Raw genomic sequence first — 25,486 nt, 5'->3', positions numbered from 1 at the left:
CACTAGAAAGAGCTAAATTATTTCTAGAGACCAAAGGAAAGACAATGGCTTTATTTCTCTAATGAGCAGGGGATTTAGTGTAAAGATGAAATGACACAAGGGAAAAAACCACCTGACTTAAATTTCCAAAATAGCAGGTGAACAAAATATAGATGTTTAAAATACTCTTTTGATACTGAGGAAAAGAACAACATATCCTGACCAGTGAGAGCAGCAGATCGCTGAAACTGATGAAGAGAGTGTCAATAAAAGCAACGGAATTTTGAACGTGTTCCTTATCAAAGACTAAGTGCTGGCCTGCATCATTTTCTTTATGTTCACTATGAAATTAGGAGGTAGATACTGGTATCGCCATTTCAAAGATGAGTAAATCATAACACAGAGAAATTGTGACCTGTTCAAAGTCACATAGCTTATGTCAGAGCTGTGATTCACATGCTTCTTTGTGTGACTTGAAGACCCACCCTGTCATTTTTATAATTATATGTTACATGGTCTTTTTTTTTTTTAACATGGCCATTTTTCTCCACCAAGAAGAGTACTCGTTAAACATGGAAGAGCACAAAGCCCATCCTGAAAGAGCACAAAGCCCATCCTGAAAGAGCTTAACTTAATCTGTCCCTTAGCTCTTTATCTAAATACCAGCTGAATCCTAAAATTTGGTCAGAAGTCTTCAATTACACATGCAAAGGGTAATATCTCTGTGGAAAAAAAAATAATATCTTTGTGTAAAGCACATGTTGGGCTTTCATTTTTAGAGTTAACAAGACACTTTATACATTAAAAATCTTAAATGATCTCTTTCTTTTTTGACTGCATGCCAACGAGTTACATTCTTTCTCACCCCCCTCTTCAGTCATCATTGTTTCCTTGCTGAACCTTCAGCAAATCCAGCTGGGATTTAAGGCCCTTTTCTTTTCTTTTCTTTTCTTTTTTTAAAGATTTATTTATTTGTGCATACAGAACTGGGGTACAGGCCAGAGGCTGAGGGCCGGCGAGAGGCTTCACCAGAGACAGAGTGGGTGCAGAACAGGCAGATCCATCCACGAAGTACACTGCTGAGGGGAGCAGCGGACGGGTCAGGAGAGGTCTGCCGCTCTATGTGGTCTCCTCCGGGGCAGGCGGGAATCGAACTCATGCGAAAGTGGCTTTAGCTTCTCAGTCTTGTGCTTTAACCCGCTGCGCCACCAGGGAGGTTAAGGCCCTTTTCAACCCCTACCCATAAGTACCTCCAACAGAGCCTGCCACAGAGTAGGCACCCAGTAAATATTTGATGGTCACTCTAGTAAATGCATCTAGAGATGTCTTTATGTGAGTTTCCTTGGGAGATGTTATTTGTAAAACCGTCCTCTACTACATGAAGGTACTCAGGAGAGACTGGAGAGACTTCCCAAGTCTTTCATGATATTTGTATATCCAACTTGTCTTCATAGGCTTGAGCCAGCTATGTGAAATCCGAGCTGGTCACCAAAAGAACTGTGTGTTAGCCTTGACTGTCCTATTAACTGGAGGTTTCTTTTGGGCAGTAAGTCATTAAACTTTTCCTGGGCCTTAGGATTCCTCATATTCATCCAGTTATCTGGATTGATTATGATCAACTGACAACATTCTATCAAGGTAAAAGCCTTTAAGGACTGCATCTGTTTGCTATATCTTGAATATTTACTACATATTAAAATGTATTCACTTGTTTTCTCTCCCTGTGCACTCTGATGTGGGAAAACCAACAAATGTATATCTTTACATTATATATGATCTAAATCCACCATTCCCTAGAGATGAGGAATCTATAGTTAGAGAGGATATGTATTTTGTTTTTATATAAAATACTTTTATTTAGAAATTGGAAAGAACTGATACTAGGTAATCTAAGACTGAACAGATACTGAAAAATATTGCAACCATACTATCTGATCCTGTTGTTCAAAAGTCTTCATTGTCTACATTGTCTTGGAAATTTCAAGAATAAGAGGCAGAAAGGGATTTTTCCAGTGATCCCACACTGACTGCATGGCTGAGTTGGATCAGAAAAACAGCTTTTTGCTAATCCAAATTTACACGAGGTCAATCACTAAATATTGTGTCTGTATGCCTTCTTTATCTCCATGTAAAAACACAATTGATTTTTCTGTGGAATTTACTTTATTGACAAGCGAATCAAGGGAAATATGTACTGAACTCCCCAAGACCCAGACAGAGGAGGTGTAGCTTCATAAATTTAAGGGATCCATTTGAGAGGTGAGAAAAGAGGATGCATGAGCCAGCAGGTCAGCACAAAATACTGGCTGGACTTCAGCATTTTCCATGATGTTTTAGGTTGATCTTTCCACCACTTTTCCTACAGAAGAGAAAGACAAATATATGTTCAGTGCAATAAAACAGAGCTTAGAAAAAGATATGTTACAGTCCCTGTACCATTCCATTTGATTCTGTAAGTATCTATGCCAAATGATTTGATAGAGGATAATTCAATGTTCTGAGGAATAACATCTGGCCAAATTGCAGCAATCGTGAATTTTGAAATGTCAAAATGCATCTGATCTTTTAGTTTCAATGGTGTCATTCTCTTAGAGTAAATGTATATACACATGGAAAGTGAAAAGTGGCAGAGAAATAATGGCAAGGAGAATATAATGTCACAGTTTTGTTCTGGTAAGAAGATAGGAGATGCTAAATCACATACTTAGATATTTGGTATTTTATAGCAGAGCATATATGCAGGCCTTCTTAGTAGTATATGTCACTGAAATCCATTTTCATCTTACTCTGCTGCCCTTCTCTGCTAATCAATTGGTATTGATTAGCCAGCTCTGTATATATAAATCTAAGCATGTATATTACATGTTGATTCCATATTTATTAATTTTATTCCATACGATGTCCCTGTTAATACTGACAGAAATTTGTGTAATCCTTGTACTTAGGAATTTTACAACAAAGTTGAAAGAAGTTAATGCTATAGCAGAAGACACAATACAACTCTAGTACAGGAAAATAATGACACTGGAAAGTAAGAGAGGTAACTGTTATCTGGGTTTGACAAGAATTATAGTTTCCCTGCTTTTAAAACTGTCAATCTAAATGATGAATTGAATTTTGAGGAATTTTTATTATTTATAACCTATATCTTATCAAGAAGTTCAGAAAACTTCTCACTGAAGCATCAGGAAGCTACTGACTAAATGAGTGAAATCTATAGTAACTGTTCTGTCCTTATGTATGTGAGAACTCAATAGATACTAGCCCTTGGAGAATCTTTCTAATTCACTCTCTACCTAAAAAGTTTAAATAGTCTGGATAATAAAAGATAATGTTTTCCTCTGTTCTTTGTTCATTAGACTGAAAGAATGAATGAAATATAGTACCTAGCAGCATATAATTCAATATAAAATAAAATGCTTGAAAATAATTTGGATGAATAATATTTAACTGATAAATTTTCCCATGAGATTTTTATAGTGATTTGATGAATTTTCAAACTTTACTGAATCTCTAAAAATTTCCCACATCTCCAAAATTAATAATAATTGAGGAAAATGTTTAATTTGAAGTAGATTTTTAAAATAAAATTAATTTAAAAATTTTAAGGTACATAAATTTTAAAGACATCTCCCTAAGATGAGTCATATTTAAAAATAACAAAGTAACTAAGATTAGTTTTCAAGTAATGTAAATTACTTTAAAAAAAAAACTATTTATTTATGTGTACAGAACTGGGGTAGAGGCCAGAGGTGCAGGGGCAGTGAGAGGATTCACCAGAGACAGAGTGGGGAGCAGAACAGGCAGATTGACGAAGTATACTGCTGAGGGGAGCAGCAGGTGAGGCAGGAGAGGTCTGTCCTGCCACATGGATCACCTTCAGGGCCAGGCATCGAACTCACACTGACACAGTTGTAGCTAGCTTGCAGTGCTGTGTTTTAACCCACTGCACCACCAGGGAGGGCTATAAATTGCTTTTGAGCTATTTGATTCTAATCCATTTGCCTAAAGCTTACTTCTTTAGTCTTTCTTTGTGTGTGGATATGAATAGAACTTCCTAGAATATCTGAATGAAAGTTTCAGTCTCATTCTGGATGTTTGCGTTAGCAAAGGACAGCTTTGGTGAGTATGATACTTACGCCATTGCCTTACAGAAGGCGCATTTATTGCCATAAGTCTGGCCGTCAGAACCACAGTGGGGGTCAGATTCCCGAGTGCAGTAGATCTTGGGGTCTCGGAACTCACCACAGTTGACCTATCAAAATAAGTGTATTGACACAGACATTAGTTTATTGATAAAGGACTGTCTTGTAGAACAGCTTTGGACAGCAGACTTAAAATTATATATGTAGATACATTATATACAATATACCTATGTATGGTGTGGTATATTGTATATAATATATCCCTATATATGCATATGCATATGTATGTATATAGACACATATATGCATATGTATGTATGGTGTACACACACACATATAGATCCATACATACATATATATATATATATATATATATATATATATATATATATGTAATGCTTCCTGAAATAAAAAGTAGCTCTCCTTCTTTGCTTAACTTGAAAAATATAAACATTATTAAAACTTTTTCTTTGGGACACAGGAATCCCATTTCTGTGACAGTTATATTCAGGCTAGGTTAATGGTGTCAGGCAAATGCTCCCTTCTTACAAAAATCCAGAAGAAGTGAAATGTTATAGCTGTGACTTTTTTGCTCCAGCACAAAATTGGTCATGTTGGTCTTTAAGTGACATTTTTAAACTATATTAGCACCAACCTTTCTGATTGCTATAAATATGTGATTGATGAGCCCCCAGATATTATCTAATGGTAAGTTCGTTTTTCCATAACTGCTACCTCAACTTACTATCTCTTGAAAACAGAATCCTAATATCTTTCTATTAACTTACTCTGCTCAGAGCACTTTGGTAGAATTTGAACCTCTCTAAGTTATACAGTGGATTAAGAATCACTGCCAGTTTAGAAGGATTCTATGGTGGCATCCAGCCTTGGTCAGACACATGCTGTGTCTGGGTTGGAAATTACCATCATGGACTTTATAGAAGGTATGGTAGCTGCTCAGCCTCTAACCTATCTCTTTAATTATAGTGGTCTCTCAAAAGTAATCTGGAGTTCTAACATTCTTTTCGACTTAATGATATTTGAACCATTTTATTCCAGAGAGCAGGTGATAGACAATAGATAGAACTGGACTCCCTCAAATATGAGAAATCAAACGGAGTCACATTTAAACATCAGTGGAGGAACAACAAATGACATTTGACCCCTATTCTAGTTTAATTAAAATAATGTCTTATGTTTATCAATTGCTTTTAATACTTAATGCTAGTCTGAATTAACTCAGCTGAGTCTTGTAATGACCCTAAGATATATATATATAGATAGATACATACATACATACATATATATCTTATATATATATATATATATATATATATATATATTGAGCTCTAGCATACTGACCAGTTTGCAGATGTGAATACTGACCCCCAGGCTTGTTAAATAGTTTATTCACATCTTACAACAAGGAAGCATTGGTACTAGAGTGCAAACATAACTTTTCTCATTTCTGATCCAGAATTTCTAATAATCTTCTCTATTTGCTTTTGAAGGCAGCCTCATTTTGTCTAGAGAAATAAAGGCTACCTGTCACTATGTGTCCTTGACCACCTTTACAGTCAGGACATGTAGATATTCACCAACCATTGCAAATTGATAAAGCTCTGAGGTTTGCCTGGTAACGTGGTCAGCAAGAACTGTACAATTGATTTGTTAAATATTATTAAGTGTGTTAGAATTAAAGTATCTGAGGCTGTAAAATGCACATTTTAGTTGAAATTTAGCATCTTGTATTGAATGAAGTTGGGTAATATGGTATTTACCAGTGATACTCTTAAGGTTTGGTTGGATTGAAGATGCCTAGATCTTACACGTACTTACAGACTCACTTTTCCTCACTGCTCTGAAAGATAAATCTACCCTCACTTACTACTTCAAGAATAGTAATCTTTCCTTTAGGTCTCCAAGTAGAAAAGTAGTTAGAAACTTTCAGGTACATTTCTTTCTAATGAGAACACACTCTGTACTGTCATTGTTGTTCAATTTGCAATTGTGTGCTTGAGTCAAGAAAGATCAATAACCCTCAGAATCATCAGCCAGCATTTCCAGTTATTCCACACACAGCCAATGAGTGGGGAAGCCAAAACAGAATGCATTTTGCTGGGTGCTGGTGATAAAGAGGGAAATCAGATATAAACCCGATTTCAATAAGCTCACCATCTCATCTGCATCAGAGAAACAGAGAAGAACACAGATAATCACAACAAAATGTGTGATAAAGCCCCAGTGGGACAAGCAGAGGTGATGTGGAAGCTAAAGAAAGGGCATTTCAGCCAGAGAGATGGATGTCCATAGTCAGGTCAGGGGAGAAGGAAAAAAGAAAGTCTCTTACTTGCAAGAGACGTCTCCTTAAGCCACCTTTCCAGGGAAACCGGCCCTCTGATCTTGTGATCTGGCCTCCTTTCTCCTTCAGGAAACAGATATGAAGTGGCACTTGGGGAAGGCTTTCAGTTGGAGAATTTCTACATCCCACCTCCCTTCCCAAGCCCACTTACCCCTCTCATTGACCCCTGAGAATGAGATGAGGAAGAATAAAGGATTTCAATAAATGAAATCAAATCAACTAAAAGGCACACGAGCAAACTTCAATGGACACATTTCATGTGTTTCAAGTTGGTGTTTCAATTGATCTCTAAGATAGCTTGAAGATTCATGTTACAGAATTTGTTCTGACATTTGCCATGAATGAATTGTATTGTTTGGATAAAGCTCTTAATACCTATGCTTCAGTTTTCTTAACTAATTTTTTTTTAAAAAAGTAGTTGCATGCCTTATTCCCAGGGTTGTCATAAGGACAAAATATAGTTACATAAGAGTTACAGAAGTGCGTGTGGGATACTGTTGAGTTAGAAGTGCAGAAAATTAGGATTATAGTGTAGCCTGCTCTAGTGCTGCTCTTCTCACGTTCTCAAAGGCATCTAAACTCATCCAAAAAGCCAAGTACCATTGGGTTAGATAAAGATTCAGCCGTGACTTCTTTCAGCAAGTCACTTAGATGACACCCTTAAGTCCTCAGTTCTTTGATGCACTGGGAGAAGTAACAACCATTGTTTTCATCCTCCTCCCCTAATCTATATGTAGGCGTGTGACGTTGTATCATGGTGACTGGGTACAGAAAAAGGGCCGCTCCGAGAACTCCAGAGGTGGGGAGGCAGTAGGGGTACCTTTGTGGGGTTGGCCAGACATCCCCAGAGCTGAGACTAGAGAGAAACCACACCTTTCACCAAACCCATGGCCAGTTATTAGCCTTTCCCATGCCTACTTTTTCTATGCTCTTTATATTTTTTTATTTTGGCCTCCTGATGAATAGAATTTAAACTATTAAATTTTCAGTAGAAAGTAAAGTAGGACTAGATCAGGAATGGTAGGACTAGCTTTTCTCCTTTAAAGTTCACTGTACAGGGCATTTAGGACACCTCAAGAGAGACCTGAAATCCCTCACATATATTTGAAAGCCCCTGATGCTCTGTAATGTTTTAGGACTGTCCTACAGATGACTTGGAATTTTCCTTCTCCCACTGATTAGCTAATCTCATTATCTCATACAAACATTTCACTGCTCTGTGTTCAAATTTCGTTGTCTTTAACAAGGGGCTGGCAGTGCCTGTCTTCAAGAATTGTTGTAATGGTAAATCTTAGAAAAGCCCTGCCAAGTATGATCGGGAAGGTTGCTATTCTAAACACTGGCAATGTAAATGGTGTCATTTGCATTTTAAATTGTATGACTTACATTGCAACTTCTAGAACTTTTGGAGTCCATTATTTCTTACCCTAACTTTAGTGAGTTTTAAAAATATTTTTAGATAGGTGTTGAATTTAGTGAGTTGGATTTAGCATCTCTATTTCCTTAGCCCAGCTTCCAGGCAGTGGGTGCAAAAATTTAGTATCAGCCTGACCTCTTGTGGCTTTTCTAGGAACTGTACCTTCTGAAATCTGGGATACGGTGACATTTTTAATATCCAAATCAGTCATCTTTGTTAATGGTGACTACGGTGTTTAACATGGCCGGGAAATGAGCAATGGTCATTAACTCAACTAGAGAGTCAGAATCATCCATATTTTAGTCTAGTTTTTAGTTCCAAAAATAAACGTCCAGAAAATTTATAATCTCTCTCCATATTCTCTTTCTCCCTCTCCATATTTTCTCTCTCTCTTCACTGAGAAAACTACTTATTTTTTCAGTTGCTTGAATCAGATTCCTTTTTTTGTCATTTACACTTTTCTTAACACTTCCCTGACTTGACTTCTTCAGCCCTTGTCTTCACATCCCTTCCATTCTACCAGATCTGCTCTAAAAGTTGATGTTTTCAGGATACACCTATTGGTTGCTTATAAAACTTTTATGATTTTTCAAAGATAAATGCTGCTTTTGATTAATCCAATCTTTTTAAACTTCTTTACTGACTTCTATCGAATGTATTCAGTTATGTCTTCTCAGTCCCTTTTATTATCTTTTCTGTTTTCTCCTGAGTGATTTTCAAGAAAATTGGTACACTTGATTTTCTTTAAGGACATATATTTCCCCAGATTGTCATAGACTGTTTTTCTTGAGTCATTAAAGTGATCTTAAATGATAATTTCTAACTATCAAAAAATGCTCAGTACACTTTTAGTCGACATTTTGATTCCCAGCACTTATTTTGTACAAAATATAAATCTTCATCCACAGTCCTCTTCGTCAATTTCAAATGTACTAACTAGACCAATATACTCACTCTCAACATTTCTTGCCTAAGTGAACACAATACATTATGCTCTCTGCTGCAATTTTGTCCAAGTTTTAAAACTCTTTCTACATGTGGGGACAAGTTATTTCATTTTAAACTTCTCTTTCCATCATGACATTCCTTTGCTTAAAAGAAGTGACAAGAGTCAGCATTATTGTATATTCATTTAGAAAGTTGTTCTGCGCAAGCACTCTAGCATTCAGTACACATTGATGTACGGTGACGTGGAGCTTATTATGAAAGAAAGCTCCCTGAACATGGGGTCAGGCTTTACCCTGTTGTCTGTATGACCTGCTTCCTATTGTGTGCGTGAGTCTGCTAGGTCTTCTTCCTAAATTTTCAATCTTCCTATCTGTAATTAAGTCATAAATGTTGATGAACATCACCAAAGTGTAGCTATTCTGTCAGTATCTGAGTTAATATGAGTTAAAAGTGAATTCCAACTAATTAGGAAAAATAAAGATCCCAAATTCAATTATTATGAAGTATTGCTTTACTAATATCACTAAAATGCACCTGTCTCTATCTTATAGTTACAAACACAACCTTAGAACTTAGATGTCCCAAACAATATTGCAACATCCTCTCATTGTTTCTGAGATATTTGTGATATTCATGCTAATCTGGAATATTCATTTGACTAGCTCTTTAAGGATGTGGTTTCCAAATACATAACATGATAGGAAAACAAAAAGAAAGAAAGAAACTGTAGTAAGTGATTCTAAAAACAAAAGTTATTCTTTCAAATCACTGTCTTTATTCTTACATAATGTCTCTCAAGTATTTTGGTATTCTTTTACAATTTCTTTAATGACGGTTGGCAATAGTAAACAGCAATTTTATTTTTAAATTGTTATTGCTATGTTATTTAATCTTCCTTCTTGGCAAATTAAAGAAAGAGGCATCAGTCTCTTAGTCATTTGCATTTACAGGGAAAATTTTACAGGACCATGAATTCCAAAAGTCCAGGGACATGCTTTTAATTTAGCTTGAATAATCTTTTAGAAAGAATGTGAAATTTTTACACATCTATAATTTAGGTTGCTAACCATAATCCCCTGTAAGATACTTCTTCATAGGGAAACTTCTTGGCATGAAAAAAATAAAAAAGACTTGACTGTGGGGAAAACCTTTTTTATTCTTTGACTGGATCAGACTTGAGGGTGCATGCTCGTAAAGTTTTCTTTGCTTGAAATTGGCTCTGCCACTATCCTTCCAGTCATGCAGAAGAGAAATGGTAATCTAATGCCACTTGGAAATGGCACCTTTTTGCTTCTTATATTTGAGAGAAAAAAAAGACAGCAGTCTTGTCAAGATAGGCTTGGTTCCTATGGATTCTGATAGCTAAGACCAAAAGGTGCTATAGAGGTCATTTACTCCAAAGCTGCATCTTAAAAACAAACAAAGGCAGTATAAGCAGGAAAGAGATGTTCCTGAAGTCGCATAGCCAGGAAGTGTGCAAATTAGAATACATCTAGATCATTTCTATATGTTTGAGCATTCACTCCAAAGTCAGTGCTCCCCAGCCCTGGAAACTGGACACTTCCTGAGAACACAGGCTCAAGCCCTCCCCTCCTTGCTCTGTCAATATGATTATTATTCAGCAAGTCCAGTACAGTGCCAAGGGTCTGTACATATTTATTGAGCATCCTTGGTGATCCTAAAGCAAACAGTGACTCTCAGACCTACATAAAGGAATAGAACCGGTAGCTAGAGTATTTTAAATTAACTTTAGAATACACTAAAATTCCAGGAAGCATCAACAAGCTAGAAATTCAAAAGTCCAAAGAAGAGAAGCAACTTGCATATTAATGAGAAAAGTGGGATTAAACTCCATATCTTTTAGACCTAGGTAATGATCTTAAGTTCATAGATAAAATCATACATAATGGGCCTTGAATATGTGGTCTATATCCTAAGTCCACTCCTTAACTTATTATTATTATTATTATTATTATTTGCTATCTGATATAAACTGTGCTCCCATCTGTTTTTAAACTAAGAGTGAATTTTAAGATGTACAATTATATATACAAACACAAACATACATGTGCGCGTGCTCTGGGCACATACAAGTCATACACACATGCACACACTGAAGTTAATTATAAGACTTTATCTATTGTAAAATGCATCCCAACTTCTGTTGTCTGTTAATGCAATGTATTCAGTAGGTAGAATAAGATGGGGAGATATTTTCACATTCTTTGCCAACTCCAATCCGTTGGCAATAGTGTCTGGAAACTTCTAATACCAAGGTTCTTGATCACACCAAGACTAAGTGAGAACCAGTGCCAAGGTCAAGTAAAGATGTTCTTCTATCAAGGCAAGTAAAAATGTCCAGTGGGACATGGACGCAGGAATAGCGAAGCAAATGCTACCCATGTGTTGTCTTTTGATGGGTAAAACAAGGATAATGGGAAATGTTGGTGAATTTGGTTTAGAAAAAAACAGTCTAACAATGGAAATAGCTTGTGGCCATTTCACTTTTTAATCTAGGTCGTATTTAGCTTTGAGTGACCCAGTTTGTGTGTGTGATCACTAGGAAATATTAAAACAACTTTCATCTACTCTTGCTTGTCTTACCTCTAAAAAAGAAATAATAGCCTCTGTCCTAACTCCTTTAGAGTTTTGTTATCAATCAGTAACTAATCCTTTTATAATCTGCCAGTGCGCCCACACTGGTTCTGTAATCTAAATCTAATTCTATGAGAGAAGTAATATTATTGTTTTTCTGTAGCTATGAAATTGCAACTCAGAAAACCTGGTAATTAGTCCAAGTTCACATTGTGAAATCTGCAATAGAGCTGGAGAACTATCAGATTCATCCTGTTTTCCTTTATGTTCATTCTAGTTGAACAAAGTCTGCGTGAAGGTGTTTTGGTTCTTTAAGAACCTACTAGCATGCTCAGAGAGATATTATAGTTAAAGACAAGTTGCTTCCACTGATACCTGATGTCATGTTCATTGTTATCGCTCTTTTACCCATAGAAAAACCTCTCTTTGACTAGGGAACACCAGCCAAGCACCACCCAGGTCTGAAGAATAGATAGACATATGCACTAACCTGTCCTTCTTGACTGAAGACACCTGCAAAAAAGCACAAAATTCAAGCACTGTAATTTCTGAAGTTGCAAAATATGAGATTTACAAAGAAATGCCAAAACCTGGAATGATACTTGCTCTTGATTCTTGGCCATCTCAACAAGTTACAACATAGCTGTTTTATTTTTCATACCTGCTCTTAGGGAGCAGTAGAAACTTGGAAAGTGATGTAAGGAGATGGACCTTGAAGGGATGCTATTTCTGGGAGTTTGGGGTGCGGTGACAGAAAATGGTTTGGAATAAAATTAATGTTCTTGTCCTGGCTCAGTCACTTATGAACTGTGGGAATAACTGGTCCTCTCTGATTTCACTTTGGGAGAGTTGGGCTGGAAAATTTCCTCTAACTCAGTACATGCAGCCACTCCTCCATGTCTTTTTTATATGCAGTCAGGTAAGGGATTAATTTAGTTCTTTGTTCTTTGATCCCCAAATTGCTCTTCTACCCTCCTTTGTCAGTGTTAAAGACTTGGCTCAGTATAGACTGAGAAGGACAAACACATTCTCTTTGCTGTGATTTAGTTATCCCGCTACATCTCTGTAAGTTCTGTAAGAAAAATAGTCCATCAATAGAGCCTTCTCTCTGTCTCTCCTTCTCTTCCCTAGCCCACTCTCTCCTTTTCTCTCTCCATCTCTTTATGACTCAATGTGTGATTTGAGGTTGCAGTGATTTGAAATACAGAAATAATAAACAGATTGTTGGTTCAATCCTGGTATGAGCTGAAGAATTTTTCATTCTACATATTTCTGTAGAACTCCTGATGTAACACCGCTCACATAGAATCCCAGGTCAACTTAATGCCAGACACAGTGGCTGGCACTCACTGACTGGCACTCATGGGAGGACAGCTGTGAAAACCTCCAGTGCATTCTCTCTCAATGAAAACAAGAGAACAAGGCTTTTTAATTTGAAAGGAAGTGAATGGTCATCAACTGTAGTGATTACCAACTTCTTGCAGTAATGCTGGCTATTTAACATAGAAATTCTTAGGCCAATCACTTGAAAATTCCATTATCATAGACTCAACATGGGCTGGGAATCTGTATTACTGTGACCATTTCAAGTGATTCTAATGACCAGTACAGTCTATGATTCCATTCTTTTACTATACTAATCTCTGAAAGGAAGAGCAAAGATCTCACGTAGGAAATGTCAAACAGCGGGGTTACCACCAACATGCCTGAGCCTAACTTAGTAGCCTTATTATTTAGCTTTATCTGTGATAGTTTTAATAGATATTTGTTGGTTTTAATAGATACGTGTTGAATCTTCACAATGTCCCGTCCATTATGTTAAGCACTTTACTTACATTTTTCATTTAACTACCCACATAGAGCTAGTTCTGTCATATTCTCATTTTATAAAATAGAAAAATGACATTCAGGAGGTTTTACAGTTATAAAATGGGAATAGCAGAACTGAAATTAATTTCTCTGGGTCTCATAAGTTAAAGCTTTTATGTACTCTGTCAATGAAAGACCATGTTTTGATAAGTGTCTTAGTCAAACAGATCCAATTAAAAGATTAGTTCACCTTGTAAAGAGAAATAGTAAGAGGATTTTCTTTCTTTCATTTCTCAGACTATTTTTGCCGGTAAATTTTAGTCACATTTAGCATCTGTGAGCATCTCAGCAGTGAACAGAGCCACCCATTCAAATTATTTATCTTTGGTAGTCAGACATAATCTATAACACTACAGGAATCTGCTACCTATTTTATCATATTTATAAATATAGTTGTTTACAGAAATATAAAAATATGGTCAGTTTCCAAAGAACAATAACTTCTCCATCTGCTCAGTCTCACTGAAAAATTGTTTTTCCTTGTTAGGCATTTATACTATTTATCACAGGAAATGATGTATCCGACATGAAAGAACTCAGGGCACAACTGCATTATTCGAATTCTACAAATGAGAAAACATCTGAGAATTGAACTTTTTCTTTAGTTGACAAAGTCTGTTAGTGGAAGAGATAGGCCTAGGCCTTGGTCCAGACACTCAGCTTGTGCTTTGTCTACTGTGAAACCACAGAAAAGAATGACAGGGAGCAGGAGTGAGAGAAGGAGGGAGAGAGGGAAGGACTGAGGGAGTGGAGCCAGTGAGGGAGGGAGGGAGGAAAGGCAGGAGGGAGGAAGGAAGGAAGGGAAAGAAGGAAGTTAGAAAGGAAGCAGGGAGGGAGGGAAAGAAGGAGGAAAGAGGGAGAAAGGGAAAGAGATACATGGTCCACACTGTTCTGTGATAAAACATCTGATGAATGTTGTCCTTTGGACAACCTGAATGGATGGACTATCTGACTACCAATTTGTTAAGGTGGCTGAGGATATTCCCGTCCTTGTATTGCTGGGTTCACTAGCAGCATATATATATATCTGCATTCTAAGATCAATAACTTTTTTTTTTAAGGATTCTCTGAGTTTCCTTTTACCCCCAAATTTCAATTTTAATTAATTGAGCCCAAATTATAAGAATAATGAGAAGAGGAAAGTTTCCCTTTGTTTCAGACAGTCAACATATTATTTATAACAATGAACTGCCCTCCAGGTTAGTTCTATGGCCCAAGCATCAACTATGATATGCAGAAGACCTGGGTTGAAGGTCCAAATTCCTCTTACAAAATGCCAGTTTTTTGACAATTATCTGAACTTCTTTGTGTCACAGAATTTTTGTTGTTGTTGTTTTAGAATATAGATAGGTAGGACCACCTGGTTAAGTGGACTGAGATAATTCATTAAAAGTCATGAGTAGATGCCTCGATGAGCTTGAGTATTCGCTCAACCAATGAAAGTGGTCTATTTCATTATTACTGTCAATTTCATCATCACAATCATTATGGCCCACTCTCAGAAATGGTTTTTGTAGCAAAGTTATTGGAATTTTGAAAAATGATGACAAGTACACTTGCCAGTTTCAGTTCAGTATAAACATTGGATGTTATTGTAAGCAAAATAACTCACCTGAGAGAAAGCAGAAAAGAGCCAGAGAGAGCAGCAGAAAGACACCTGATATTTTCATAGTGCCTGTTAGCTCTCTCAGATGGAGGCTGCTTTGTCCAGCTCTGGTTCTCTGTCCAGACACTTACCAGATCACTAAAACATCCTCAGACGTATATATAGACGTGACTGAGGGAGGTGGACTCTCCACCTTCTTTATAAAATCACAATCTAAGACCATATGCAGTCCTATACACTTTAGGTATTTATTAGGACTTGTCACCAACTTGAAGTGCTTCACATTTCCCATCAACCTTAAAAATTAGGACAATTATGTGAGTCGCACCTTAGATCTTATTAGTAGACCGGTCATTTCCCACCAGTAGCCTACATTTTCCTAACAACCAATACATCCTCCCTACTCTTCCCTCTAAGGTTTCACTGCATTAAAGAGATGATTCACTGGTGAGTCCACTCAATGGCTATGTCTCTTTCAGACAGGTCCTGCATGTCTGTGGTCCAGATGAGTAACCACAAGGGAATGAGAACTTGGGCATAATTAGATATTCACAGTCCACATCATCCAAGGTGTACCCACAGGAGACAGGTATTCTATATCATCACCAGAACTGCCTCAGGAAAAGCACTCTGGGTAGGAATCCACCTGTCAATTAATAAAATCTTATTGTAGTCAAATGCCATTGAATTTTAACTTTTGAGTCAAAATGAATAGAGGATTTTTTTTATTTGTGAAAAACAAATTGATCTTAAAAGTTATGGAATTGAAGAATATTTAATACATTCCCTTTTTGGAAAACAAATTATAGTCATGATATAGCTCTGTGTTTTACTTCTTGAAATACACTTTTCATGTAACGTAGATGATTCTTATCATACAAGCTTGATGAACGTTAGTGATTGTCACAGTCAACTTAATTGCAGAGTAGGATACCAGAGTTGTTTTTTTTTTAAGCAGAGTGGTTATACCAGTAATGAGGAAGTTTATCCCAAAGCATAAATCACTAATGAAAATATTATGAAGAAAAGTATGGGAATAATATGCAAAATAAACCCAACTTCAGTACAGATGATTATTGCAATGTATGCATAAATCACTCAGATATTAAGCACCTCAATAATTTGTAGCCTTTAAAGGTAGGGGAAATCGATACATATTTCAGGTGGCATTCCCTTATTTCAAAATATGAGTTTTCTTTTTGGTAGCTACCTATTTTCAGGAATTTTAACTTTACTCTGTAGGAAGAGTTTTCTGTCTTTGAAAGTGGTGAATATACTTTATTGGATTTGATAGTTAAAGAAGATATTCCTGTTTTAAAGATGAAGCATGACAGTTTAAAACATTTTCTTTTCATTGCTTCTCTATCAGTTTTATTGCTTCTCCGAACATAATATTCAGAGGAAGGAGGAGCACAGGTTAAAAAGAGGGGAAGAGAATAATGGAAAAGGTGCTTGGTGAGTTTAAAGAGTGTTAGCACTCTAAGGTGGTGTGACGGTTGCATACAGAAACTCAGTATTTTGCAGAAAGCGATAGGGTAGATGATGGACACTCATAGTTTCAAAGACACTAAAGAACAACCTTAAAATTTCACTTTTAAATGTTTTAAAACACTTTATGAGAAGACGAATCTGGGAATATTTAGAAAAACAGAAACATTGGGAAATAGCTTAAGGAAAGCTATAAATTTTTGAATGGCAACTGCCATGGTGTTGATTTATCATGATCTTTACTTTTGCCTTGTTGTGTGAGATTATATAAAAAGCAGTGCTTAGGGACCTTAGGCTTCTCACAGACTGTGCTGAACTCCTACTCTCACCAGTCTCCTTCTTCCCCACTCCACTCCGGAGACGTTTCCCTCCTTTTCTTCCTTCTTCTGTGACCAGAATTTGTATCCTCCTGTCCAAAAATGAAAACAGTTCAAAAACATTAATGAATAATGAAACCAATGTAGAAATAGTAGGTGGTGGTGTTCCTACCGATTTCATGGATCATAAAATCCTTGGCAGCCTTTCTAAAATTTCTGTTTAAATTTATTTTTCCCTGAAGTTTCATGTATGCTAATTGCTTCTCATACCTTGCTTCTAACTGTCAAAAGCACCCTTTACCTAAAGACTCCATCTCCACCTTCCATACAACCTCTCCCTACTCCTACTCCCAACATTCAAGTCTTTTTTTCCCATAAATGTTTTTCATAGAATAATTCATATGTAGAATGATTGTGCCCTCTATGTATTCTGTTTATTTGTTCATATACATTTTCCTTTCCCCACTATTGTTCATATATTATATAATCTAAGCTTTTGAAATACAACTTTCCAACGTTTTATCTCCTTGTTTCCAAACCCTTGAGCTCATTCACTATTTAGCAAGAGTCATGAGATAGAGGCACATTTTCAAAATGTAACTGCCATCCCTCTAATCAAGCCATTAGCGACTTTTTAAAAATGTTGCTCAAGAATTTCAGTATTGAGGCCTTCCTGGTGGTGCAAGGGGTTAAGCGCAGCACTCTGACGCTATCTGCAGCCACCACAGCACTAGCTAGATCCCCGGCCAGGGAGGAGACCCACATGGCTCAGCAGACCTCTCCTATCTCTCCTGCTGCTCCCCTCAGCAGTGTATTTCAGTCTATCTTCGTGTTCTGCTCCCTGGTGTATCCTCTCACCCCCCCCCAAAATAAATATTTAAAAAAGAATTATTTTAGAAAGAATTTTAAAATAGGAAAGAATTTTTTAAAAAGATTTATTTATTTATGCATACAGAACTGGGGTACAGGCCAGAGGCTCAGGGGTGGTGAGAGGCATCACCAGAGACAGAGTGGGGAGCAGAACAGGCCGAATGACGAAGTACACTGCTGAGGGGAGCAGCGGGCAGGTCAGGAGAGGTCTGCCACTCCATGTGGTCACCTCCGGGGCAGGCAGGGATTGAACTCATGCGGAAGTGGCTTTAGCTTCTTAGTGCTGTGCTTCAACCCGCTGCACCACCAGGGAGGGCCTAAAATAGTAAAGAATTTTAATCTTTAAAATTAGTCTTGATTAACATCAAGATTATTTTACTTGCAACTATCAATCTTTGTTCAAGTAAAAATTGTTTTTCTTGGAACTTCCATTGGATCACAGAAGAAAGGGACAAAAGTTTTCAAAAGTCTCTGAAGGGAAGTGGCTGGGAAGAGAATGAGAAAGGGGTTCCATAGTATGCAGGTTTGGTTCAAAAGTCCAAGCGTCTTGGGAGGATACAGCTGCATCACCTGATTTGCCATGGGTGAATCAAAATGACAATAACAAAGGTGAGAGCCAGGTATTTCAACAAAATAGCAGTCACTCAAAGGTTGCTCATGCTGAAACAAAGATCAGAAAGGTAGCTCAAATACATAGACTCAAAGACAGAGAGGCGAGAAATCATATAATCATATAATTCGACAGCGGCTATGGACACATCCAGAAATAGTAAGAGATGGATTCTGTAGAGAGAGAACAGGGAGCACAGAGAGCTTGGCAGCAGTTCATTGGGGATCAAAGTCACTTTCCAGAACCAGCCCATAAGAAATGCAGCTGAGATCCTGCTCTGCAAATGTCACGAAGCTTCCTTCTGGATCCAGATGCCACCTTTGGAGAGAAGAAGGAATAAGGAGAATTCATGAGAAAGGAGATCCAGAGACACACCTACTTAGTAAAATGTGAGTCCCTAGTGAGAGAAACCACAGTGTTTTCAAACCATTTAGGAGTAATAGACACTCGGAGAATGTTTGCCAAATGACTGACATTGAAATGTATTTAATTAGCAAGTCTAGTGTTTTCTGCCATTACTGTGAAATGAAGAACATTAAAATAAGAAATTTTCATTTCTAAAGTGAAAACCTTAGCTATAAATTTGATCACCTCTTCATTAAATTATGTTCAAATTTCATTAGTGTTTAAACATAGACATTTTAAGTAATTATGGCTTCAAAGAACATTTTCTTCAGTCTTCTTAAGTCAAAATATGACCTAAATTTCTCCTAAGAAAGAAACATGGTACTTCTATCTTTAGTGGTTCTGTGATGGACAGGAGGTGAAAAGCATAGACTTTCATTCTAAAAACTGTATGATGGGAGAAGTGTTAACCTTTTACAGCCTTAATATGCATATTAAGGTAGCATTGGAGGTTAGTTTTATGTCTTATACTTATTTTGTGCTTTCTTGGCTCAAAATCACTTTTAGTGTTTGTCAAAATTTTATGTTCAGTCTCACAATTTTTTAGGCTTGAATATGTCAAGGAAGAACAAAATACTCCCTTCCATGTTCGAATCAGCTATAAATTTGGTGACGCTTGGCCCTCCAACCTGTCCAGAACAGGCTTCCATAAGATGTGTTACTTTGGCACATGGATTATTTTTTTTTTTTAAAGATTTTATTTATTCATACAGAACTGGGGTACAGGCCAGAGGCTCAGGGGCGGTGAGAGGCCTCACCAGAGACAGAGTGGGGAGCAGAACAGGCAGATCAACGAAGTACACTGCTGAGGGGAGCAGCGGGCGGGTCAGGAGAGGTCTGGCTCGCCATGTGGTCTCCTCCGGGGCAGGCGGCAGGCGGGAATCGAACTCATACGGAAGTGGCCTCAGATTCTCAGTGCTGTGCTTTAACCCGCTGCGCCACCAGGGAGGGCCGGCACATGGATTATTTTAAGATGAGCTCAATGAAGGTTCACAGGCCACGAGACATTTTTAACCACTCCCTAAACTGTATAGAAGAATAAAAATTGGGCTATTATCCAGAATCCAGGATTTTTTTTTCTGGAAATAACCTTTCTATTGGAGAAACCAATCACTGAGGCAGGCCAACATCTAAGTAGTGAGTAAGTAGCTGGTCTTTGTCATATGAGTCACCTTGTCCTTGTGCCAAGAGACCCTTATCATCATCCCTCAAGCCTCATGCTTCCATACCATTTCTTAGCACAGGACAGGTACCCTCACTTTGACTCCATACCTTTAGCATCCACGATCCATTTGGATCCTCCATACATATGCAATTAAATTTGTTCTTTTCTCCTGTTAATCTGTCTGATGTTAATTTGATTGCTCAACCAGTCCAAAAAGAACTCAGAGGAATAGGGGAAAATTCCTCTCTTCTCCTACACTAGTAAATGCCTTCTTGATCATCATCATTATCATTGAAAACGTGTTGAGAAAAATAGGTTCAAAGTTATTTCACAAACACATCTTCAAGTTTATGGTACTGAAATCAGTATTCACATTTTTTTCCTGGCGTGATCCCAGGCTCTCACCCTTACGAAATATAATGAGACACATTTAACATGACTTGCTTTTGAACAATCTATGAAGGCTACTGGTCACCCTCAGGTTATTGCCTAAATGTTCATATTATCATATTTCTAACATCTCTCCATCAAGCTGACATTGTGAAAGAATCGAGATAGATGAGTAGACTACTATAACTGGTTGAACAACTGAACAAAGATGTGCTGATGGATGAATTAACGTAACTATGAGGAATAGAACTGTCTCTGTCAGTAATTCATAACTGACTTAAATGAAGATGTAGAAAGTGTGCTTTATATATGAAGTCATGGAGCTGTTACCCTTTCCTTTTGTGGCTCTTTCTTGACTTACATGAAGGCATTCCATCTTGTTCATTTTGGCTAGCCACCACTCCAATATGTAGAAATCTTTGATTCCTGAAACAGAATCCCACCTTCAGAAATTTCATTGAATTTACCAGTAAAATTGTTCAAGATAACATTTTTTTGATGTCTATTTCTGTGGTAGTTTCTCTTTCACTAGTCAGACTTCTGTAAATCTGTTCCACAGAGGTTTACACTGAGCTGCTAAGTTATTGACTGATTGTTTTCTATGAAGTTATTATGAGCTTGAGGACAAGAGAAGAGTTTCTAATTTTTCCTTGAAGTCCTGTTATAAATTTCTCTGGATGGAGCCCATGGTTATAAAATAATTTTTGAATGAAAAATAGAAACTCTTTTCTTCATACTTATTCACATTTTGTACTTCTCAGTGTTTGGGGTGTCTTACTTGAATTGCCTCCTAACTTTTTATGTCAATCTTTGAATTTTGAACTTTTTTTATTATAATAGCATATTTTTACATCATTTTCTGCCTTTTTCCATGGACTTCCTGTCACCAAAATCACCCATGTGCCATCACCATAGTCCCATGTACCCCTCCTCCCCATTTTTTGATTGAATGTTAAACATTTTTAATGGTTTCTATAAGTTTGGCTTTGTATGCTCGGTTTTCTCCTAGCAATCTACACGTCTTGATATAGTACACGAGGAGATTATGGCTTACAAAGCATATAACGTGTACGTGTACGTGGGTGTGTAAGTATAATATATAGTATAATACAATTATAATGTAATGACTTTTTAGAACATATATTGTTTCAATGTTATGAGTGCATGATTGTGATCCAGTTAATAATACTAAAATGGTATCAACAGAGATGCCCCCACAAGAAAAGCAGATATACCTGCACAAGTGTGAGCCTTGAAGGATACGTAAGTGTCTTGGCTGGAATTGGAGGGGAGGAGTGCTAAAAGAGAGGAAGTGGAGGTAAAGCCAAGTTAAGATCTGTGAGGAAAGTCAGGAATGACTGAAGGATACTGGCTTTATGAACAGCAAATATATCACCATGCTGGAGCAGCTGGTACCTGGTAAGGATGGGTAAGGAGATTGAACACAGGCCAGGAGCAAATATGGACTGGGATGTTCAGCTTACAGAGTGTCCAGTGGCCCAAAGTGAGATAAGAGCTAGCTCTGTGTCAGACATAGTAAAGCATTCTTGCTGGCATACTTACTTTCCCTACCACCCTCAATCGGAACACTTATTCACCCTCTGGAAAATGTGACAGAAACAAGTTAGAATGAATTACACATTGGTCACAATGAAAAAAAGGAAATAGTTTCAGCCCAACTAAATGGCTGCCTTTGGCTGTTTCCTTTGAAGCTTAATTATAACCATCAGAAGAAGCCTCTTAAATGTTTGCTAACACACACTACAGCATGAGGGGAAAGTTTGCCAATGTCTTTCAAAATCACAAAGAAGCTGTATTGCCCCAGTCAGGTGATTTTGCTCAAACAAGTCATGGTTGGATTTGCCTCTGAAAGAATCCTTAGTTCCAAATTCAACAATTCCATTCATTCTATTATACATACTCCCTCCTGGCCTGTCAGCTTTGAGCCTGGTAAGCTACTCCAAGGGAAGAATAACTGGGGGTGCTTCCACATGGGGTAACAAAGCTTACTTAAGGTTAAAGAGTTTTACCCTCAGATTCAAGGGGCTTGTGTGTTTCAACAGCCTTCTCTCTCAGCGTCACCTCCAGGTTCTTTTTCAAATATTAGAGACTCAAACTACTAGCAGCCTAGTAACCTACACTTTTCTCTGCCTCTACACTTACCCATTGTGCTACGTCAGTCTACCAGAATAAGACTTTTCTTTCCTTCTCTTTTTAAAAAAGATTTATTTATTTATGCATACAGAACTGGGGTACAGGCCAGAGGTGCAGGGGCAATGAGAGGAGTCAGCAGAGACAAAGCGGGGAGCAGAACAGGCAGATTGATGAAACACGCTGCTGAGGGGAGCAGTGGGCGAGACAGGAGATGTCAGCTGTGCCATGTGGGTCACCCCCAGGGCCAGGGACCGAACCGGTACTGAAGCGGCTGCCGCTAACTTGCAGCACTGCGCTTTAACCCGCTGCTACCACCAGGGAGGGTCCAGACTTAACTTTTGTGACCAAGCTAAAGTAAAGCCTGCTCTAAGATGCTTTCCATAGTTGCCCAAAAGGGATCAATCTCTCTCAACTTCTAACAAAACAGCATTTTATATTTTATGGCATATATCACGTGGTCTGCTATGAATATGTATCTATCTTGTGAAAGTTACTCATTATTTAAAGTGCAATAAAACCCTGATGGTATAGATTTAATTTATAAATACAGGCAACACCCCTAAAATCCACTAGAAGACTAGTGGAAGCTAAATAACTATGTTTGGTGCGGGATCAATTTATTACAAAGGTTAGATTTATTTTAGTTACATTGCATCTAAAGGCAACACATACAATAGGTTCATTATTTGTTCAGAGCTGCAAATTAATCTCAGACTGAAATTGTATTTGCTTATAATTTATTTAACATGGTTCACTATGGGAATTATAATTTATAACACTGAACCAAGTCAACGGTGTAGTGTCTCATTATAAATTAATAAAGAACTAACAGACTCCAAACCAATGGTGCATAAAATACATTATTGCTCCAGCCTCTGTTTGTATCTTTGGCTTTTTACATAGTGGTAATATTCCTAGGGTAAAATATCTATAGACACTAATCTTCAGTGTACAACTTGATAAATGTTCACATCAAATAACACTTGTGTTCATATATACTTTCATACTGCATGGTTCTCTTTACCACTGATTCACCTTTTCTTCAAGCAAATATAAATAATGTACTGTTCTGTGGCTCTCTAATATCTGCTAATATCCATGAGAGTCCCTCCATTGTATATATCAATAGTTTAATAATTTCTATTACTTTGTACTGTTTCACTACAGGAAAATACCTCAATACCTTTATGAATTTCCTGATGATAGACTTTTGGGTTGTTTCCAGTTTCTGATAATTATGAATGAAGCTGCTATGCACCTTTTGTTTATACCTTTTGTATTCCTGTTGGAGTATAGGTACTCAGAATGGAATTGATGATTCGTAAAACAAATATTAATTTAATTGTGTTAATTTTAGCTTTAATGATTGCCAATTAGTAATTTAATCTTCCACCAAAACATTTGAGATTTTCAGTTTCTGTGCAATCTAGTCAAAAATTATTATATCATACACTTAAATTGTAGCCAGCTTAGAGATGACTTATTGAAACTCTATTCAAGAATGCCTTCTTGATAGTCACATTTTCATCATATAAAGCATTTAGCTTAATTTTTACTTTATAAAGTCTACAAATACAAATTATTAATGTGTCAGTCTCCTGATTATTCCCCAAACTCTTTCTGCTCCCCACCTTTTTCTTTGGGGAGTTGCCACTAACACCTATACTGCACAAACTTATTGATGTTAAAAATAACCCATGAATAAATCTTCACTTAAAGATTGGTAGGAGGAGGTAAGCCACTTCACCCTTACTTGCTGAAATGGAAATCATTTGATCCACCTTGACAGTTTACATAATTACGATACTCAAAAGTAAAATACATAAAGGAAAACAGAGTCAAAGCACTCCATGACATGGGCTTCACTGATGCCCTGTTATACTTTAACTTTTAGTAGAATTGATCTTGGATCCATCTGGGCATGGAAGCTGGAAGCTTCCTTGTTGAAAAGATTTTTTTTAACCAAATTCACATTATCCATTTTTTCTTGAGTTGAGTGTGATAATCTGTGACTCTCAATGACCTGTCCTATATCATCTACGCTCTATGTGGATAAAGTAGGTTTATCACATTCTTTTATCTGGTAAATGGCTGCGAGCTTCTGCTATCTCACCTGGTACCAGTTATGTAAATTTTTGTCATATAGACATATGACATTTAATGATCCTGTATGATTGAAATGTTAATGTGTTGACCTTCTAATGGCTATGACTGCTCCAAGTTTGAGGTAATCAAGATAGAATTATCAATTAAAAAGCAACCAATTGTTTAAGAAGACACTTGATAAACAGACATATAAATGGCAGATAAAAGCCTGGCTGGGCGTCCTCCCTGGTGGTGGAACTGTTGAAGCACAGCACTGCAAAGCTGGCCTCAGCCGCTTACTCAAGAGTTCAATCCCGGCCCTGACATTGACCCACATGGCGCAGAAGACCTCTCCTGACGCCCCCACTGGTCCCCTCAGCAGTGTACTCCCATCAGTTTGCCTGTTCTACTCCCCACCCTGACTATGGTGAATCCTCTCACTATCCCTGCACCTCTGGCTTGTACCTCAGTTTTGTATGCATAAATAAATAAATCTTTAAAAAAAAAAACAACCTGGCTGGCTGAGAGCTTCCACTTAAATGAACATTATTAGGTGCTCCTGAAAATATGCTTTTGCAAAGTGATACAAATAAAGGCAGTCAATTTGAAGTGCTTATGAGCTCCTTGGCTGAATTCCCGAGTCAGTCTCCCAGTCTCCAGCTGCTGGTACCATGGTCTAAGGAGTGGCCGTTCTCCCCTCACAGATGGACATATCGTAGGACCTCTCCCAACAGGGTCTGTGCGCTCCGCGTGGCCAATCACTCAGATCAGGAGGTTCCGCACCTTCCACCAGTTTTGCTGCCAGTTGAACTGTATGATTACATTGTTGTGATGTGATTACCCTTTACAATAAATTCCTATTGTGACTCTATGCCCTGAATGTGGGTCCTAGGTGAAACTTTTCCACTTTGTGAATATTCGCACTATTGAATTACCAAACCTGATAGAACAGTTTGTCCACCTACCACACCTACCTTTTTAATTTGGTGACTTTTTAAGATTTATTTATTTATGCATACAGAACTGGAGTACAGGCCAGAGGTACAGGGTGGTGAAAGGATTCACCAGAGACACAGTGGGG

The 25,486-nt window shown here is 37.5% G+C and overlaps 1 protein-coding gene across 1 annotated transcript; it reads right to left on the bottom strand.

Annotated features, from left to right (window-relative positions):
- Positions 1-2,170: 2,170 nt before the first annotated feature.
- On the bottom strand, positions 2,171-15,346 carry LOC101636685 (serine protease inhibitor Kazal-type 6). The gene is made up of 5 exons (XM_004686861.2): positions 15,248-15,346; positions 14,928-15,059; positions 11,937-11,959; positions 4,119-4,234; positions 2,171-2,338 (listed from the first exon to the last, which is right to left on the bottom strand). The coding sequence occupies exons 2-5, from the start codon at positions 14,983-14,985 to the stop codon at positions 2,293-2,295; spliced, it is 243 nt and encodes an 80-aa protein (XP_004686918.1). The 5' UTR covers positions 14,986-15,059; positions 15,248-15,346; the 3' UTR covers positions 2,171-2,292.
- Between the last annotated feature and the right edge of the window lie 10,140 nt (positions 15,347-25,486).

The sequence above is a fragment of the Condylura cristata genome, unplaced genomic scaffold (genome assembly GCF_000260355.1).
Source record: "Condylura cristata isolate star-nosed mole 26May11 unplaced genomic scaffold, ConCri1.0 scaffold00021, whole genome shotgun sequence".
Classification (NCBI taxonomy): Eukaryota; Metazoa; Chordata; class Mammalia; order Eulipotyphla; family Talpidae; genus Condylura; species Condylura cristata.
Note: the sequence above shows the minus strand (reverse complement) of the source record. Positions and strands in the feature narration are given on the sequence as shown.